This window comes from Fusarium tjaetaba, assembly GCF_013396195.1.
Source record: "Fusarium tjaetaba strain NRRL 66243 chromosome Unknown NRRL66243_c0000075, whole genome shotgun sequence".
Taxonomy (NCBI): Eukaryota; Fungi; Ascomycota; class Sordariomycetes; order Hypocreales; family Nectriaceae; genus Fusarium; species Fusarium tjaetaba.
Window position 1 is genome coordinate 1 of NW_023501271.1, and position 19,099 is coordinate 19,099.

Here is a 19,099-nt window from a genome sequence, read left to right on the forward strand (position 1 = left end):
ATTGGCAGGGGGGGGCCATTTCCCCCTTCTTTGACTTACCTTATAAAGAGAATTGTAATCAGAGTGGGATAACCAAAAGAGTAACAAAACCGCTGAGGCGACGTGTAGATCACCAATTGACCTGCCCCAAATGCCGAAACGACCGTTCCGGAATCTGTGACGAGACCAAAAACTCCACAAGGTCGAAACTTGAGATTCTTTACGAGTTCAGCATGATGGCTCAAGGGACAGATTGTCAATGCGCTTGACGAGACCCTCATGCATGATGACAGACTTAAACAATTGACCTCGCTCATCTTCCGATTGCGAATTGCTTCTTTTTCATCATAATCAAGATTTGAACATTTCCTCGACAACGACCGTTTCAGAGACACGTCACAATGGAGAATCTGCAGGATATCAAGCTCTCAACCAACAGCGATAATGGCGTCGCACTCATCCAATTCAACAGACCAGCCAAACGCAATGCCTTTTCGCAGAATACGATAAACGAAATAGTCGCCACTCTGGACCATCTAGACTCAGTGGATACGGTGCGCGCTGTGGTTTTGACTGGTGGACCTGAAGGGCACTTCTGCGGTATGTTGAGAGTTTCTCCATCGGAAGAATAGAGATGAAGAAGAAGAATTGTTGTGATAATGCGGCTGCTAATTGAGTTTCGGGAGCAGCTGGCATGGATTTAAACGAATTGGTGGAGCTGTCGACTTCCAAAGCCCATAAAATTGAGTTTCTCAAGGATTTGACGGATGCGCTAGCGAGGTTTTCCAAGCCTCTCATTGCTGCTGTTGTTGGTTTCGCTGTACGTGATCTACTGATCGCCACTCAGAGTTTGGGCTAAATGAGATACAGTTGGGCGGTGGTTTCGAGATTGCTCTCGCTGTAAGTCGAGAATATCACTCCTCACGCATGATCCAATCTAATGAATAGTCTAGTGCGACATCATCTACGCTGCTGAAGATGCCATGTTTGGCCTTCCAGAGGTCAAGATCGGTACCATCCCCGGCGCAGGCGGTACTCAGCGCCTGGCTCGTGCCCTAGGAAAACACAAGGTATGTCACCATCAAACCAGCCCAAAACCTTAGTGACAATCACTGACCACCAGATCTAGGCAATGGAGTTCGTGTTAACAGGCGAGCCAGCAAGTGGAGCTGAGTTTGAGCGACTGGGCGTTGTAACGAAGGTCTTCCCCAAGCCAGACGTTGTCCAAGCAGCGACGGCGCTGGCGGAGAAGATTGCGCGTCTGTCGGCTCCGGTTATCAAAACGGCCAAGAAAGCTGTTTTGACTGGTGAGTTTGACCAATAAGATTCTCCGGTCTTGTCCGTTGGTGATTAACCCCTGTCGCAGTGGAAAATTCGACCCTGGATGCTGGGATGACACATGAAAAGGCGCTGTATTATTCGACGTTTGGGCTGGATGATTTCAAGGAGGGAATTCAGTCATTCCTCCAGAAGCGACAGCCCAGTTTCAAGCATTCTTAGGTAGCTTATCCATAGTGTAAATTGAACAGCCATCATTCGTGATAAACTTCCCAATCTTGTCAACAATGGCAAATTACTCCGTACCTGAAGATCCAAATTGCCCATGTCAATGACAGATGCAATTGCTATTCTTATCCAAAAAAAACCGTTAAATTACTCAGGGGCCCAACGTTAGGGTCTCACAGCTGAGGTCCACTTGTGGATAGCCTCCTTTCCCCTGCCTTAGCAAAACCCACCATCAAATGCCGCTAGGTTAGATCCCCGAAGATGTCGGTTCCGCGACGATTAGGCGACTGAGCTGTCACTCTTTGCCGCGGAAATACATACGTACATGCTTGGCTCACGCAATACCGTTGGCATGAGCCGAAAGCTGAAACTTGTTGTTGTGAAACAAGGCAGCGTAAAACATGTTAGGGCGATGTTTGGCTTATCAGACATGAGCATTGGCCTCGTTGGGCTGGAACATGATGGCGTCGCAAATTATCGTCGGAGTTTGCCGTGGCTGCATGTATCGATGAAGGAAGCATGCACCAACAGTAAGCCCGGCGGTACGAATTCCTGTTAGCTTCAAAATCTCGCGTGCATCTGTGATCATACGAGTCGACGACGCCTTCACATTGAGCTAGAAACCATCGAACGTTGAGTCAGTGTATCAAGAAAAACAGACTCTAAGGTCTGCTAAATTTAGGTTCAATCGATTCTAGTTTTACCTAAGTTCTGTCAATATTGAGGATAGATATGCTATAAGTCTCTTGTTTTAGAGCTCACGTAATGCTTCAGAGCAAAGGTTCATGAGAGGCAGAGACCTATCTTACAGACGAGAGGTATCCTTGGTTCCAACACTCAAGGCTGAAATCTTATTGAGACAAAAGCTGATTCTGTAAAGGGCAAATTAAGTTCTATAGATAATTTTGGGCAAAATACTATCAGTGAGAGGTTCAGGGGTTTAACTTAATCTGAGCAAGACCCTTTACTCTTCTGTAATCAAACGGGAGAACCGAAGCAGATGCAAGTATGGAAAAAAGAATAGTAAATGCAACGAAGGCGACATTTGCGAGGTGAATCAGAATTCAGTGCTGAATCTGCCGTGGAGTCCGATCCTCATTTGGGTCGTCTAAACCAAGGCACTCAGTAAACAGCCATCCCGGTCCAAGAAGCACGGTTTCCAAGTCCGGCCAAGTCGATAACCTTTGGACCATAAGAATCATGCTTCAAGTCAAACACAGCAATCGCTGGGGCAGCCTGCAGAGCATAGAGCTTGGAGCCACTGATAATGGCATCGAAGTTGCCCTTGCCAGCTGCATATCCTGGGAGAGTGCGTCCAATGGCCATGGTCTCGGTGTTGAGAGCAGTAACGTCGGGAACAGCAGCATCGAGGAGGTACACAGATTTAGAACCAGCGGAAGTAGCGGTCCAGCAAGTGGCCATTTGTTTAGGAACTGTGACATTGGTCTTGGTAGACACAGTGAGATCATCGGCGATGGACACAAATGCTGCACCATAAGTGGGCGTTGAAACAACAGCAGAGCTGTCGGAAATGAAGCTCATTCCAAAAGCAACAGGCAAGTTCTTAGGCTGCGACTTGACGGCCTCCTCGCTCACACGACCGTTATCGATCTTGTAAGCATAAACGAAACCATTCTCCATACCATTGCCCTTGATGGTGACGAAAAGAGCCGTCTCAGAAGGGTTGAAAAGAATGTTGGAAACGGTGTTTGGAGGTCCTGTCGGAGGGGAGGTCTGGCCGAAGACAGGAAGAGGCTTGAGGCTGCCTTGGGGCTTCAGACCATCGCAGTCTGATACCGTGAAGCACTGAACTCCAGGCTTGGTTCCGGTATTGGCGACGCAAGCAAGCTTGTGCTTGCGAGAAAACGCAACTGTGTTGGGAACTGTGCCAACAGTATCGACAGGCTCGCCGACAAGAACCGGATGAGCTGGGTTCTCCTTGGGGATATGGAAGGCAGCCAAAGTGTTGGAGCCAGCGTTAACGGTGAACAAGCGGTTTCCGCTCACGATAATGGAGCCTTGGGAGAACAGGGGATCTGGTCGAGTGGTCAGCGGCATTCTCGGTATGAATATAAGCTCACTTACCCATCTTGACAGTTCCGTTTATGTCATTACTAATAAGACCCTTTCCACCGGTAGAGGTTCTATGTGGCTGACCGAATGAGCCATCCTTGGCAATGCTGAGTGAGACAACAGAAGCGCCCTGGGGGTCGCTGTCGAGGAAGTACAATGCCCGATCGGACTTGTGAGGCTTCGGATGGGCCTGGGTGAGCGAGGCTGTAAAGAGAAGCGCGTTGATGAACTTCATCGTGAATTTTGGCGTGTCAAAAGGGAGTTATGAGTAAAGACTGAGAGGAACGGTGAATGGTTTGGTACTTGGGATATCTTCATTGGGACTGTGAACCACGTATCTATATATGTTTCGACTCGGCATCTCAGATCCGAATCATCTAACATATTTTCATCCGTAAATTAGTTGACTTAGATCAAAAGCAATGCCTATGTGCCGAACGGACCAGACGGATGAGGGTTATGTAGAGCAAGAGCCAATAGAACACAGAAACCACGATATTAACTGGAAATCTAGCGTCATGATTGAAACAATGACCCATTTTAAATAAGATCAACTACGGAACTTTACTCAGAGGCCATGCCCGATCGAGGTCATTTGTTGAGTCAACAGTAAGTGCTGATAGTCCAATGATTCGTCAGCTGCGCTAGACATTGAAGAGTGGTGAAATATCGAGAGAAACTCAGCGAGCATATTCCCAAAGAAGACAATGGCGTTTAAGCAATTAAATACAACGGGGCCGTGGAGCTGCCAGTGAGGGCCCCGTCCATTCAGATGCATAGAATGCGTTCGTCAAAGTGTAAGCGGACTGTCGGTGTCTTGCAGCGAAGGCGTTATGCCTCTTATGGCAATGTTGATTAGATGTCTTTTTTTCCGAAGCAGGGAGCTGATTTGACGACGTCATTCTCAAATCCTCGGAAGACATTCGCATGGACATGAGAAAGGTGTTAATGATCAGCGAAATGGGCAGTTAGAGGTAAGTGCTGGTCACTCGGGTGTCAAGTTTTCACATAATCCTTTTTCGGGGTTCAATTCTGTTGAATGCTCTTGGCTTTGATCCACAGCACCGACGACAATTTGTGGACATCAGGGATAGCTGCAGAGTAGACAGCAAGGCTATGGGATACAATAGAAATTAAGACCCAAGTCCTGAAGGCTGAAAATATTTAGGCAAATCATCATAAGCTTAGGGGACTCTTTGATGAATTTATTTTGACGTGCTTTTGGTCAAGACACGCAGCCCCGGTAGCGTAATACGCTGTCTAAATCCTTAGTTCGCTGCCAGAGTTAGCGTCAGTAAGCAGAAACAAGGCTCTCTATCCCCTCTTAACATGCTCAACCAGGTGATCAGAGCTGCCAATCACAGCCTGATCTGCCCTCGGTTGAAGTCACACAAAAGAAATGTTCTAAAGTTCCTTGTTATAAGCTCCCACCAGCTTCGGAGCCGGCGGAGCGCGCTAAGATATCTGTCAACCATGCGGCTTATCAATGTTGAAACCCTCGAGTTAGAGTCCTTCACAAGCGAATATGGAGGCTCAATACCAACATATGCGATCCTATCGCACGTATGGATGTCCGAGGAAGTTTCACTGCAGCAAATTAGCGGACTGATACCCCTCCTAGAAGAGTCGAAAGGCTACAGAAAGATTGTGGACTTTTGCGCAAAGGCGAAAGCCGAGGGATTTGAGTATGGATGGATAGACACCTGTTGCATAGATAAGACGTCTAGTGCAGAGCTATCAGAGGCGATCAACTCGATGTTCCAGTGGTATCGGAAGTCTGCAGCGTGCTATGTCTATCTCAATGATGTCAGCTCCGCTGAGAACCCAAGATCATCGGACTCGAGGTTCCGCAAAAGTCGATGGTTCACACGTGGGTGGACTCTTCAGGAGCTCCTTGCACCGCACGAAGTGATCTTTCTCGCTGACGACTGGCGTGAGATTGGTACGAAGGCTAGCCTAAGCGCCACTATCTCAGATATATCCAAGATTGATGTAGCCACATTGGTCAAGCAAACCTGGTCACATGTTAGTATCGCTGGGATCATGTCCTGGGCATCAATGCGGCAGACGACAAGACTAGAGGATCAAGCCTACTCTCTCATGGGTCTATTTGATGTCAACATGCCCCTAATCTACGGAGAAGGCCCCAAAGCTTTCTATCGGCTCCAAGTCGAAATCATGAAGGCAACTAACGACGACTCTCTATTCGCTTGGTCCACAGAACCCCTCGAAGATTGTGGCTACTCCCCCAATGAGGGAGCATCAACGAGAGGCTTCCGGTTCCTCGGGTTACTAGCTCCATCGCCAGCTTGTTTCAGAGACTCTCATGACATAAGGGCACCTCGAGATATTTCGCGAAGTCGCGTGCCGCAATACGACTTGATCAAGCAGGATATCAGTCTCTCGGCGGTGGTAGTTCGGCTTTGCTCTCTACCAGCTGACCCAAAGCAACTTGGAGATATCGACCGGGTGGACGTAGTCGGCACACTGCGGTTCTCGAATAACGTGCGGGCCGTAGATCATGGTCTCGTCATTACGCCCGCAAGGCGAGATGCAAAGGGAATCAAGATAATGTGCTTGCTTGCGGTTCTACGCTGTTGGAATAAGGATGGCTATATCGGTATTCCTATCAAGCGTTTGGCATCTGGCGCTTATCAGAGAGTCGAAAACGGGACCAGATGTCGTTGGTTCAAGGTCCGCTTGATGCCTTTACGACTGACACTAAAGAGCGAAGAAGAAAAGGCCCCGGACGAAATGGATTATACTCTTAGGCAATTTGATTCTGAGAGTAGAGAGAAAGGACCACCTGCTGATCCTCCGGAAAATATCCTCGTGAGGGCCTATGTACCCTTAGAGTTGCCATCGAACGGCACATACGCCTCTGCTCAAGCCAGCCATCACCGTGCACCGCTTCAGTTCCGCTCACTACCTATCAGTAATGGCTATTACAAGCTACAGGCTGATAAGGCAGATAACTCTGTACCATTAGTACGCGAGTTAGGGCCCCTTCCTCATGTTATTGAGAGTATCAATGGACGTATCAATACTCTACCGGAAACGAGCATCGCGTTTTGTCCAATTACCGCAGATAGCGGTCTTCCAACTTTCACGATATATATAAAAATGATAGAAAGACCTCATGGCATCCAAGTTGGGTGCATGATTGGAAGTGACCACACCCGAGATGAGCCGACGGGCGCGGAATTCACCGACATTGACATGAAAAGCATCTCCACCACGATATCCCTCACAGAGAACCTGTCACTCGTGTTCAGAGTGAGACGCGGTGTCCCCCAGGATACGACTTGCTACTTAAATGTAAGCGTTGAGGAGCAGTTGCCATGGACGGAAGATGTAGAACATTGGCCTGCTACGCTTGGAGACAAGAGCCTGTCAAGCTCAGAGATGTCGCTCCATCGTACCTTCACAGACAATTCGATATGAGAGGCTGTCAATGACGCTGTGTCGGAAGGTGTACGAGAGCGACGGATACACACCTCATAGCTGAGAGAATCAGGGTATAGAAGAGGATGTCACATAAAATTAGTAGTGAGTCTTCTAAGCTTAGGCTAAGTTACATAAATATGCTCATCACTTAGGGCAAAGTTCCTAATGTTTCTTTCATTGCTTAGGGGCACCACTGCTTGATAGGTCTTTATCATATGTTCCGAGGCACAGAAACGTGAAGTAGAAAGGATCGAAATATAATACATGACATCATTGGTCTCGTGAATGTCTTCGCTGATCGCGTCTCATAGAGCCTTCAAATCTAAATACATGCCATTCTCTGGCTTGATCGTAATCACTCCCCTTGGCATCACGAGTTTATCATCCATAGACAACGTCCACTCAAACGACCTGACCATGGTAGCCAGCAAGCATCGCAACTCTGCCTTCGCAAATCCTTGTCCGATGCAACTTCTCGGCCCATGCAAGAAGGTGAGAAAATTGTAGTTGCTGCTTGCTCCTCCGTTCTGATTAGGCTTCCCGTCGTCTGTGATCCATCGCTCAGGCTTGAACTCTGTCGCGTCAGGGCCCCAGATAGCTTCTGATCGGTTGATATACCAGATTGACACCATGATATCTGTGCCTTCGGGGATGAACTGGTCACCGATGCGGGTGTCGCGGATGGCTTGGCGCATCGTCAGTGGAACCGTTGGGTAGAGTCGGAGTGTCTCGTGCATGACGCCGTTCAGGTAGGGAAGTTGCTCGAGAATACCAGCGAGGTCAACCGTCGGGTTGGTGGCTAGATCCTCTGGTAACCCGTTCCTGACCTCCTCTCGGAGCTTGGCTTGGTATTCTGGGTGCTTGGTGAGTAGGTAGCATGCCCAGGTTATCGCAGATGAGGTAGTCTCATGCCTATACCAGATCAGTCATGTCCTTTTTGATGGTGGCTACAGATCACTTACCCTGCCGCAAGGAAGGTCAAAAGCTGGTCCTTCAAGGCCTCGTCCGAAAAGTTGCCCGACTTGATGAGAAGTGACAAGACATCGAAGTGGTCATCACCCTTCTCGAGAATGGCTGTCTTCTTCTCCTGGATCATAGGGTAGCAAAGCTCGTTTAACGTTCCGGTCAGATAGTTGAAGACGTCGTTCATCTTCCACGGAATGAGACGAACAAATGGCAGACCAACAGCCAGCGCCAGACCAGAAAAGATGAGCTTCTCCCGGCTCGGCTCGAGCAAGCCTTCATAAATGTCTGCGAGGGGATCCTTCTTCTTCTCAACGGCATCGAATCTGCGACCCAGACCAGCAATACCAATGATATCGAGTGTAACTTTGCTCGCCCAACTGTTGAGCTCAACGACTGATGACCTCGATGTGGTCATATCTTGTTGTATTGCCCGAGCTAGCGACTGACTCTTCTCCCACATCATGGGGTATAGCTCCTTGATGTGTCGAAAGTGGAAGACTGGTGTTGAGTTCTTGCGCAGAAATTTGTGAGGCTCGCCTTCAACGATAATGAGACCATCGCCGAGAATATGTCGTAAGAAGGCGCTGATTCTCTTCGGTTTGGTGAAGTCGTAACAGTTATGAACGAGAAGGTCAGCTAGAAGCAGAGGGTTCGTCACCATGATGTGAGTTCTGAATGAGTTTAGAGTAAGTAGGTCTTCACCGGGATACCGGTTGGCAATATCTACGAATAGATCGCCGGATGGCTTGTCCTTGACAGCGATGCCTCGATGAGCGGCACTCAGATAATCCTGTGGAAAGACTCATATTAGATTGAGTTCTGTGACAGATTGCGGACAAAGATGAGCGTACTCTTGGGCCAGGAATGTGTCGGAGAGGGCTGAAGAAGACTGGGTATAGAAACCCCCAGAAAACGATTCCAAACGCATAATTGACAAGCAAGATAGTGAATACCGCAGCCAAGTGGCTCTTCGAGTCGTAATAGTCTGGAAATACTTTGATTGCGAAGAAAGATTCGATGACAGCGGCTAACGTCAGGCTAGGAAAGCCCAGGAGCTTAGAGACGACAGCCATGTTGAAAGAGCTGCAAAACTTGTGTAATTCAAAACCTAGCCTCTACCGGACTCATTAAAGGATGAGGAGACCTTAATAACAGTAAGCTGATAATTTGAACGTGGCATATAAAACTAAGACTTAAAGGTTGGGTAAGAATCTCATATGAAATTCTCCGAAGCCCAACGAATCTTCATGGCATGGTTATCTTCACTGAAGCCATAATTGAAGGCGCTCATGTGCCTCTGGTGACTAGCGCAGATGCCACTCTGCAATAGGAATCCACCGTCGATGATCAATGTCGCAAAAGCAACCTGATTGGGTTTAGCATGCGAGCCATCAACAAGACCTAACTGGATCAAGCAAGCAGCTCGCTTATAACTTCTAAGATGCATCAAGCCCAGAGAGACGGGTTCGTAATTAGCAGCACGTGGAGATGGGCTCCGCGGACGGTTCTGAATGATGTTATTGTCGATCAGGTTCCCTTCACATGTGCGAGGAGTTCGTTCTGTTTTTCCCTTCAACACCATCGTCGAAACATGAGGAGATTTCGCAACCTAGGCCGAAACCAGATGGGGATCTCCCAACATTTTACAGCTGAAGCATGAACGGGACTTCTTTTCGGCTCAGAGATGAAAGGGAAGATGAAGCTTGAAAAGACCAACATGTTTGAGATTTCAGACGTCTCAGTTTTGTTGACTTCTTGTTGAGTTGAGCAGATTTATCAGACTCTGCAGCATCATCGTCAGATCTTCACAAGCAACCCTTCCAATGGCTCCAAAGTCTATCGTTTGCCTCATTCTAAGCTGTGCCCTCTTAGGAGGCTATGCTAGCATGGGGACTTCATACCGTCACGGCTTCTTTGACGCTGTTCGGGACTGCATCACAAACGCAAAGTCGCCCGATGGAAGCTCGTTATGTCCTTTGGACATGTCAGACTCGATCTCTCGGCAACTCACGGGCTACCAGGCAGTTGACGAGCCGGTGATGCTGCTCTTGGAGTTCTTCGCTCAAGGGCTCAAGAAGCATCCCGAGAGCAAGGGCATGGACCTTGAGGCGCTTCTGGCTTTTGTGTACTTGGCGGCGCAGTTCTGTGGAGCTTGGTATCTCATAGCTCTTGAGGGGCTGAGATTTGGCAACCGTGGGACAATTCTGAGCTGGTAAGAGAATAATCTGATGCCTGAATGCTAGTCTCATGCCGACTTGGAATACAGGACCGGAACTTTCGGTATAGTCTTTCAATCTGTCACAATAACCATCATCGCTCCGATATACCTTACTCTACAACTCCTTCTCTCACCGACGATTCCCCAACAAGCCTATCTGCTGGCCGACCCGTGCGACCTGAGCCTCCTCCCGATATCGACAATTATATCTTACATCGTGCCAACCATTGGTCTATGCCTGCCGCTGATCTTCGATGTCACGAGAGAAGCCAAGTTCATCGCCGTGGCTCTTTGGCAACCTTTTCCGTTATACCAGACAGCCATACAGCGAGTATCCCGCTTGGTCTGTTGGTCTCGACGGGGCAAGGCCAATAACACGGCCCATATCGACCCGAGAGCCGTCAGAAAAGCTATGAACCGCGCATATCGCTTCATCACCACCTTGACAGTTGCAGTACACTTGGGTGTATTCGGGACAATTCTGGCTTCTTCCATGGACCTCACAGACAAAGTTTCCGGACATCACATTCTCGCCCTCACATCGTTGACGAACCCTCCGACTCTGGCTTTGCTTAACCCGCCCGTTACTGCGATGCAATCGAGGGAGATTGTAGTCTCGTTCTTGCGATGGGATGTATACTGTACCTGCCTAGCGATGGCCATCTGGACCGGCTACCAACTATACTCGGCTCAAAGAGCACCCAGCCGAGTGGTCATCTGCTTCAACACGATTTGGTGGACGATTCTGGGCGGACCAATCTACCCAGCGTTGCGGCATCTCTGGGAGAGAGATGCCATGGTGCTGGACCGGATGGAGCTTTTCAGCTCATCACTAAAGATTGAGTAAATCGGACAAGAGTCACGGGGAGATCAGGTCATTTCGAACAATACGGCAAGGGTTTCCAATTTGAGAACGAAAGACAACTATCCATGTACGTATTAATACAGGCCAAAATCGTGTACAAATGCTGGTATCAAGATGAAAGCAAGCCCGAGTTACCAGGCGAAACAAAATTGTCTTCGGTGCAGTCCATAGGCCCCGGTGACATTAACATGGGAGGCGGCGAAAGAGTAGCAAAGGGCTGTACCCCGTAGTTATCAGCACCAGGGATAAACCCGACAGCTGACCTGATTCCTATAGCGGAGTTCAATCTAGCAAGGATATGAGCTGCCCTTTCAGTCTGTTCGGGCGTAGTGTAAACACAGTGTGTGACAAGTCTAATCGAGTGGACAATGATGATGGCCGCTGCACCGTCGTGGAGCATGGTCGCTGGCATGCCGCTCGGGTCGATATCGCCCAGGGCGTACGGCACGGCGGCGAGCATGTCATCGACGGTTTTGCGGACATCGGATTCAAGGAAGGGAACGGTTTCTGCCCATGAATTGTAACTATACCCATCATCATCCTCCGTTGGTAGCAATGAAGTTTGGTAGAGAAGCATGGTCTGGAGTAAGATGAGACGAGCTGATCGGACGAGAATGATGATGCAAGCTGTCTCGGCGTCGTAGTGCATCCTACCAGCGCTCATCTCACCAAGGGTCGTTGGGACACCGCGGCCCTCGAAGGTCATTTGCCAATACTCTGCTGCTTCAATGTCCCAGGACCCGAAGGCATCGAGCATGTCGAAGCATTCTTGGATCAGGATTCTCTCGTCTTCTGTAGCGGTACTACTCTGCGATGCTGTTGAGGGACTAGCACCCTGTGGCTGATATGGATCTGACTGCATAAGTCGGCACAGACGATGGCGCAGCGATAGGGTCCGTCCCATCATGGCCAGTGCTCGAAGAAGAGGGTCAAAGATGCCGATGACGGTGGCGATGGCACCGGGGTCCGTGTACGAATCATCTCCATGTAAGAATGAATAGATTTGCTATCACTCGAGTCAGTCTCATGGCATGTGATTGTGTTATCGCGTGACTCACCAGTCGCAGCAGAGCAAGCAAGAAGAGTTCGGCTCCTCGTCGTGTACCAATCTGACTTGGCCCTCGTTTCTCCAGCAGGTAGAAAAGCCCTGAAGCGTGTTCATTCGGATCACCTAATCCTTCACCACTAAAGTCCTATCATCGAGTCAGAAGTGAAGTAATTGATGTCGCGTGAGACTTACCTTGTACGTGCACAGAAGCAGAATGGTAGCGATGACCTTGTCGTCCATCGCCTGGTCATCAGATTGGATACTCTGCTGCAAGCCCTTGATAACACGCCCATAATTTCTTAAAGACCGTGTCCGAAGTTCCTCGTTACCCAAATGATTGTATGCAGCCAATTGGGCAACGCTCAATGTCGCTGTTTCGACGAGTCCATCCTTGTAGTGGTCGAACAAACTCGGGAGGAAGCTGAAATGCCCTGGAAATCCATCGTCGTCATCGGGCGACACAAAGCGACGCACAAAATAGCATAGCGACATGTTATCGTATGATTGTGTCGGGTGTCGAACCATGGCAACAGATCTCCTTCGAATGGGCGCCTCCAACGGCCGTGTTTTGGGCTTCTGGGGCTCCTTTTCGGGCGGTTTCTCATCTTGCGGGGGACTCGCAGTGCTGGCGCTGGCTATACTTGGCGCCTTTGACGCGCGAGAGGTGCTGGAGGAAGTACTTTGCGATCTCCCCTTTGGCGCAGAGTGTCTAAAATGAAACTCGTCGGTATATCCAAGACATGGCTTTCCGTAGTTGTAGCATCGTCGACACGTCGGCTTCCCCTCGTCGCACTGCGGAGAGATAGGAGATTAGAACAGAACAGATATCGCTCAATCAGAGCAGAAGCATTACTCACCTTGACCTTTCGCTGGCGACACCGCAGACAACCTGAGCTAAAGCGACCTGGGAATACCATCTTTCGCTAAGATAGGAAGTAGATCCTGATAGCTAGACAAACGCACGTAAACGTGGGTGAGCTGATTGTGCGTACGGGATGGAGAGTCTGGGGAAGGGCAACAGATTGCGATTACGAAATTACGGAGCCAGCGGGAAGAATGGAGACAAGAAAGATAGCCAACGCAGACTCAGGGCGGGCAGCGTGTTTCTTCTCATGGCACGGACGTGTTAGTGTCTCGGTTCAGAGGAGTAGACCCCGCAAGAGACCTGGACTAACGAGCTGGAAACAGGGTTTAAGGCCCATGGGTTTAGATGACAGGGGGACGCGGCCAAGTCAAGTGCCGTTGGGAGAGTGGACTCAGTGGAGAGAAGGGCAAAGATCGTCGTTGTGGCTTGTTCTGGTTAAGCTTGCGATTGCAAGAGTTGTCGTTGGTTGAGCGAATCTTGCCTCGGCTTCAACAGCATCGTGATCGGCTTCATTCTTTGCCAACTCGTGATAATTAGTTGATGATGGAGATGGAGCTAGACAAAGGCGTTGGAGCTTAATTAGTTTGTATAAGATGTATTTAGTGGCAGCTTGCTTGCTTGCATGTGCAATCGAGTAATTCGGCTCAGACTCACAGACCAAACTCAATCATCACTCTTCCCTGCGCAAATCATCATGTCTTCCATGCTCTACTCTCCCATTATTGCGTACGTCTCCAATGCGAGCAACTTCCTTCTATCGCCACTTCTGTCTGGTTCATTGCTCGCTGCAGCAACTTTTGCTCCCGACGCCGTGAACAATGCCCTCGCCTCAATCGCCGCCAAGCTCCCAGAGCATGCTTCACATACCCTGGAGCTCACGATCGTCAAGAAGGTTCTCTACGTATGGCTCAGCTTGGGCATCGTTCGAACCATCAACCGGTTCCTCAATACCATGGCTCACAATTCATGGCGAATGACAGCTGCTTCTGGTTGGGACTGGAAGAATGAGATCGCTGTTGTCACTGGTGGCTCTAGCGGTATCGGCCTGAGCATTGTCGAGAAGCTTTCTGCCATGGGTATTCGTGTCGCAGTCTTTGATGTTCAAGATTTGCCAAAGCAACTCCAAACAAACTCGCGCGTTCACTTTTATCGATGCGATGTTACTACGACCGAGTCTGTCGCTGAAGCTGCTGACGCAGTGCGCAAAGAACTCGGTCACCCATCAATCCTCATCAACAACGCTGGTATCACTTCCCCCATGCCCATCCTCAAGATGCCAGAGTCATTCCTTCGCAAGATCATGGGTGTCAACCTCATGGCTCTGTGGTACACCACCCAGCAATTCCTCCCACGCATGATCCAGTTGAACAAGGGCCATGTCATCACCGTCGCCAGTATCGCATCCTTTGTCGCTCTCGCCACAGGAGCCGATTACTCTGCTACCAAGGCTGGCGCTCTAGCTTTCCACGAGTCGCTAGCTAGTGAGATCAAGCATTTCTACAAGGCTCCCAATGTCTTGACAACAGTCGTTCACCCCAACTTCGTCCGAACACCTCTTGTTGAGGGCTTCGTGGACCGATTGGAGCGTGGCGGTGTTCGTCTCTTGACTGCTGATGATATCGCCAAGGAGGTTGTCGCTCAGATCAAGAGCCGACGCGGTGGTCAACTAATTATTCCCAAGTCTGTGGATGTCATTTCTGGCATTAGAGGATGGCCAACTTGGTTGCAGGAGGTGGTTCGCGATGCCGTTGGCAAGACCGCTGGCAATTAAGAACAAAACAAATTGATGGCGACTTTATCTAGGAGACTGATAAGTAGTTTGATAGTATCTATCATCCTCGGACAAGCTTAGAAGCTTTTCTGTACTTTTATAGACTCGCTTACAATTAATTGCGACCGTCACACTCTATACCGAGTACGCCCCATTCGGGCGCCGTGCCAGCATTTTGAGCAGTGAAAACAACATCGCATGACACCACGAATGCTCATTGCATGTAATAAAAAATGCCATTGATCAGTAAACTGTCTGTTGAAACTCTCTCTTTTTGACCGGGAATATGCTGTGAGTTCGGTGACCGAGGCAGGCGAATTACTTAAAGGCCCCGGGTCCCGCGGCGTAGCTCTACCGCTTTTCCTCCACGTTAATAACCACCAACAGCCTCAGCAACTTACACGAACGACTCACCCATCATGGCAGTATTAAGCACACTCAAAACAGCATTTGGCTATACATACGCATTTATCATCACACCATGGCTTCTTTCGCGCTTTTTGTTCGACATTTCCCTCTGTCTCGTCCCGTGGTTTCGCCCGAACAGAAAATGGACACTGAACCAAGCTGTCCGTGTCCGCGTTGTCCGGCTCTTGCTGCTCTACTGGTCTCTCACCAAATCAGGCGACAAAATGAGGTTTGACCAGGGCAAAGAGAAGAACCGCTTCGAAGTCGTCGCTCCACGATCGCCAAAGTTGTACAGAGGAATTTGCTCGGATTACACGGTTCAGCCTGCTCAATTGGGCATGACTTGGACGCCTGCGCGACCACCGCCTGCTGACATCGTTCACCCTGGCATGGTGGTCGTCTTGCACTTTCATGGCGGCGGTTTTGTAATTGGCAATGGTCGTGATGAAGATACTGGATACACGGCCAAGACTCTCATTAAGCATATGGGCGCTACGCATGTCTGCTCGCCCAACTACCGACTGTCCAGCAGCAAGAATGGGCAGTTTCCAGCTCCTCTACAGGATGCACTTACAGCATATCTTCATCTCATCAAGACAAGAGGTATTCCTGCCGACCAGATCATTTTCTCAGGCGATTCAGCTGGTGCAAACCTAGCTCTCGCCTTGGTACGCTACATTCACGAGTATGGTCAAATTGACGAGGTCCCATTTCCACGCGCAATGGCTCTTTGGTCGCCATGGACTGATGTCGCCGGCGCCTTGGAACAAGATGCCTCTCAATCACCCAACTACAAGACGGATTATCTCAACATGCACTTTGCGCGCTGGGGCGCAACGACAGTCTCTGGCTTTGGCGCAATTGACCCAGCCAGTCCGTACCTGTCCCCTCTACGCCATCCCTTCCAGATTGAGAAGCCTTTCCCAGTCTACGTCAACGCCGGCGGCGGCGAAGTTCTATGCGACGACATCACCAACTTTGTCGCACGCTACAAGAAGAGTGGTTGGCCAATGTACCTGGACATCTCGGAAGGTTGCCCTCATGACATTATCCTGCTCGGCGACAGGATTGACTTTACAGCCGAGGCAGAGAAGGCAGCTGAGCATGCGAGGCGTTTCTTGAACCATCGTGCGGGGTTGAATCTACGAAGCTATGCATAATCTCTTTTTTCGTGATGGAGGCCAGGCAGAAGGATATCGAAGTTTCTACAAGATCTACATAGCTCAACAAATTTCACATGTAAATTTCTAATAAACCTCGAAACAATTTCGTCATTTGTTTCAGTGATCTACCCCTCTTCGGAGCCAAGATGATCAGCTCTGCAGATTTGACAAGTCTTGTCTCGTCCGTCGCGTGATTCTCTCTCCCGGTAGTTTTGGCGTCTCCCCCCCATGAAGACGATCACTGGGGGGTCATACCGAGGCTACCCCACAAACTTGAGAAGCCTCAACGCGAAATTTCTATATCGAGTTTAGCTTGCGATCAACCACTTTGGCTCGCCCCTCCAGTCAAAGCCCAAGCATGACGTTATTCCTTTAGTTAGTTGTCATGAAAAGATTTGGGTCTTTATCGGAGACGGGTCCCGCGGGGGCGGATGGATGGGTTCATATTGTCGCCTGTCGGACTCGGAAGCTTAACCATAACTTAGCTACTCATTCGAGGCGAGACCCTGATTGCTCTTGTTAAAGTACCGAGGCTTGCTATCTTTCGTCTGCCCGCGGACTGTTTATTGATCCAACGGAGTGTCAATCTCTCAGACTCCTTCATTGTCGTCTTTTGTACAAAATAGGTCTGCAACGTCCACTGTGGACAGCATCACCAACAACACAAACTACTCACACAACACTCATCAACATGGCACCGCAATCAGAAGAACCCAACACCTTTGATGTTATTATCATTGGCGCTGGCATCTCCGGCATCAACGCTGCCTACCGTCTCCAAACAGAAGGTCCTCCCGACTTGACCTACGCCATTCTCGAAGGCCGCGACTCCATCGGCGGCACATGGGATCTCTTCAAGTATCCCGGCATTCGATCCGACTCTGATATCTTCACCTTTGGCTTCCCATGGAGTCCCTGGAAGCATGACCAGTCTCTCGCACCGGGTGACAAGATCAAGGACTACATGATCGAGTCGGCACGATCGACTGGTATCGACCACCATATTTGCTACAAGCACTCTGTTTCAGAAGCCAACTGGTCTTCTAAGGAGAGGCGATGGCAGCTCCAGGTTACGCGACCTGGTGATGAGAAGCCTGTTACCTTCCGCAGCCGATTTTTGCTCCTTGGTACTGGCTACTATGATTACCAGACTCCTCTACAGACTGTGATCCCTGGAATTGAGAAGTTCCAAGGCAAAGTCATCCACCCTCAGTTTTGGCCCGAGGACTACGATTACACCAACAAGGAGGTCGTCATCATTGGCAGTGGAGCTACCGCCGTCACAATTCTTCCATCCATGTCCGACAAAGCCAAGCGCGTCACCATGCTGCAAAGAAGCCCAGGCTACATCTTCCCTCTCCCATCAAGCAGCTTCTTCACACGTCTTCTCTTGACTGTATTCCCCGCCAGCATCGCCCTCTTCCTCAACAGACTCCTCTGGCTGGTCCGAAGCTATCTCACCAACGTGTTCTGCAAGTCTTGTCCAGGTCTGGCTAAGAAGCTCATCAAATATGTCACCATCAAGAATCTTCCTCCCGATGTCAGCTGGGACCCTCACTTCAAGCCTCGATATAATCCCTGGGAGCAACGATTTTGCGCTAGCCAGGATGGTGATTTCTTCGCGGCTATTCGCTCGGGTAAAGCCAATGTCGTGACGGATAAGATCAAGACTATCACTGAGAAGAGCATTGAGCTCGAGTCTGGAGCTTCATTACATCCTGATCTTATCGTCACAGCAACTGGTCTGAAGGTTCGTTTCGGTGGAGGTATCAAGTTCAGCGTCGACGATGTCCCCTTCAACGTCGCTGATAAGTTCGCATGGAAGACCGTGATGCTCCAGGATGTACCAAACCTGCTGTTCATGTTCGGATATGAGAATGCGTCGTGGACACTCGGTGCTGATGTCAGTGCGAGACTGTTTGTTCGTATCCTGAAGAAGATGACACAGAGCAAGACCAGTGTCGTGGTCCCACGCCTATCCTCATCAAACGGTATGCCAGTGAAGCCAATGATGAGCCTATCGTCGACATATCTCAAGACTGCTAGCTCTGTATTCCCCAAGGGCGGCACAGGCTTGTGGAGTCCCAAGTCGAACTACTTTGCGGATATGGCTGGAGCAAGATGGGGTGATATCTCTACTGGGTTAGAGTACCTGTGAACATGGCCTTATGTATCAAGAATAGCCTTTCGTTTCTCATTAGTAAATACCAACTTGTTTCCATCGCTCTACTGCACAATCACCGTGATTAACTCATGCTACGGTAGTAACAGATCTAATGTTACCGTTCCACGCCTGTAAGCAATTAGAAGAGATATTTGACCAGTCGTATTACACGGTTCATGCTTATGGTTCCATCGTGGAGCCAGTGCGAACAGGTACAAGTCTGAGTCAGCGGGAAGTTGATCGCAGACATGTGAAGCGGAGACAGAAGAGTATGTAAGCAGTTCAACATCAGACAATATACACACTTCCATTGAGATACTCAACTGTGGCTCTACAGAATAACTGCACTTATTCTCAAATTAACTTACTTCCATCAGCTAAGTGTAGCCCCAAGAAATCACAAGTCTAAGTTACAAACAACATCCTCTTATGATTAACAGTATATAAGCTACATCGTCCATTAATGCAAGTTCTTCGAGATCAGTGACTTGCCAGCAGCAAGTTAGTCTGACCAGAAGCACTCAAGTTCGCCCCAAGAACAATCAACCTTGGGCAAGATCACCATCCATGAGACCGTCCACTGCGACCTTCAATGTATTCCAAGTTGCGCGCATAGAGAAAGCCCA

At 49.4% G+C, this 19,099-nt stretch overlaps 9 protein-coding genes across 9 annotated transcripts; 6 read left to right on the top strand and 3 right to left on the bottom strand.

Annotated features, from left to right (window-relative positions):
* Positions 1-380: 380 nt before the first annotated feature.
* FTJAE_3944 (enoyl hydratase) lies at positions 381-1,479 on the top strand (the record flags this gene model as incomplete). Its single annotated transcript, XM_037350296.1, has 6 exons — positions 381-579; positions 714-799; positions 850-879; positions 933-1,049; positions 1,109-1,286; positions 1,346-1,479. 6 exons carry the CDS (start codon positions 381-383, stop codon positions 1,477-1,479), a joined length of 744 nt encoding a protein of 247 aa, XP_037208862.1.
* Positions 1,480-2,607: 1,128 nt separating this feature from the next.
* FTJAE_3945 (3-carboxymuconate cyclase) lies at positions 2,608-3,793 on the bottom strand (the record flags this gene model as incomplete). Its single annotated transcript, XM_037350297.1, has 2 exons — positions 2,608-3,521; positions 3,571-3,793. The coding sequence occupies 2 exons, from the start codon at positions 3,791-3,793 to the stop codon at positions 2,608-2,610; spliced, it is 1,137 nt and encodes a 378-aa protein (XP_037208863.1).
* Positions 3,794-5,031: 1,238 nt separating this feature from the next.
* On the top strand, positions 5,032-7,002 carry FTJAE_3946 (beta transducin; the record flags this gene model as incomplete). The annotated part of the gene is made up of 1 exon (XM_037350298.1): positions 5,032-7,002. One exon carries the CDS (start codon positions 5,032-5,034, stop codon positions 7,000-7,002), a length of 1,971 nt encoding a protein of 656 aa, XP_037208864.1.
* Positions 7,003-7,310: 308 nt separating this feature from the next.
* FTJAE_3947 (isotrichodermin C-15 hydroxylase (cytochrome P-450 monooxygenase CYP65A1)) lies at positions 7,311-9,044 on the bottom strand (the record flags this gene model as incomplete). The annotated part of the gene is made up of 4 exons (XM_037350299.1): positions 7,311-7,917; positions 7,968-8,642; positions 8,682-8,761; positions 8,823-9,044. The coding sequence occupies 4 exons, from the start codon at positions 9,042-9,044 to the stop codon at positions 7,311-7,313; spliced, it is 1,584 nt and encodes a 527-aa protein (XP_037208865.1).
* Positions 9,045-9,857: 813 nt separating this feature from the next.
* Positions 9,858-11,036, top strand: FTJAE_3948 (uncharacterized protein; the record flags this gene model as incomplete). The annotated part of the gene is made up of 2 exons (XM_037350300.1): positions 9,858-10,183; positions 10,238-11,036. The coding sequence occupies 2 exons, from the start codon at positions 9,858-9,860 to the stop codon at positions 11,034-11,036; spliced, it is 1,125 nt and encodes a 374-aa protein (XP_037208866.1).
* A 127-nt stretch (positions 11,037-11,163) lies between these two features.
* FTJAE_3949 (sterol uptake control 2) lies at positions 11,164-13,019 on the bottom strand (the record flags this gene model as incomplete). Its single annotated transcript, XM_037350301.1, has 4 exons — positions 11,164-12,060; positions 12,113-12,247; positions 12,295-12,894; positions 12,960-13,019. The coding sequence occupies 4 exons, from the start codon at positions 13,017-13,019 to the stop codon at positions 11,164-11,166; spliced, it is 1,692 nt and encodes a 563-aa protein (XP_037208867.1).
* Positions 13,020-13,661: 642 nt separating this feature from the next.
* FTJAE_3950 (retinal short-chain dehydrogenase reductase) lies at positions 13,662-14,738 on the top strand (the record flags this gene model as incomplete). The annotated part of the gene is made up of 1 exon (XM_037350303.1): positions 13,662-14,738. The coding sequence occupies one exon, from the start codon at positions 13,662-13,664 to the stop codon at positions 14,736-14,738; it is 1,077 nt and encodes a 358-aa protein (XP_037208868.1).
* Positions 14,739-15,157: 419 nt separating this feature from the next.
* Positions 15,158-16,306, top strand: FTJAE_3951 (lipase esterase; the record flags this gene model as incomplete). The annotated part of the gene is made up of 1 exon (XM_037350304.1): positions 15,158-16,306. The coding sequence occupies one exon, from the start codon at positions 15,158-15,160 to the stop codon at positions 16,304-16,306; it is 1,149 nt and encodes a 382-aa protein (XP_037208869.1).
* A 694-nt stretch (positions 16,307-17,000) lies between these two features.
* Positions 17,001-18,467, top strand: FTJAE_3952 (FAD-containing protein; the record flags this gene model as incomplete). The annotated part of the gene is made up of 1 exon (XM_037350305.1): positions 17,001-18,467. The coding sequence occupies one exon, from the start codon at positions 17,001-17,003 to the stop codon at positions 18,465-18,467; it is 1,467 nt and encodes a 488-aa protein (XP_037208870.1).
* Positions 18,468-19,099: the final 632 nt, after the last annotated feature.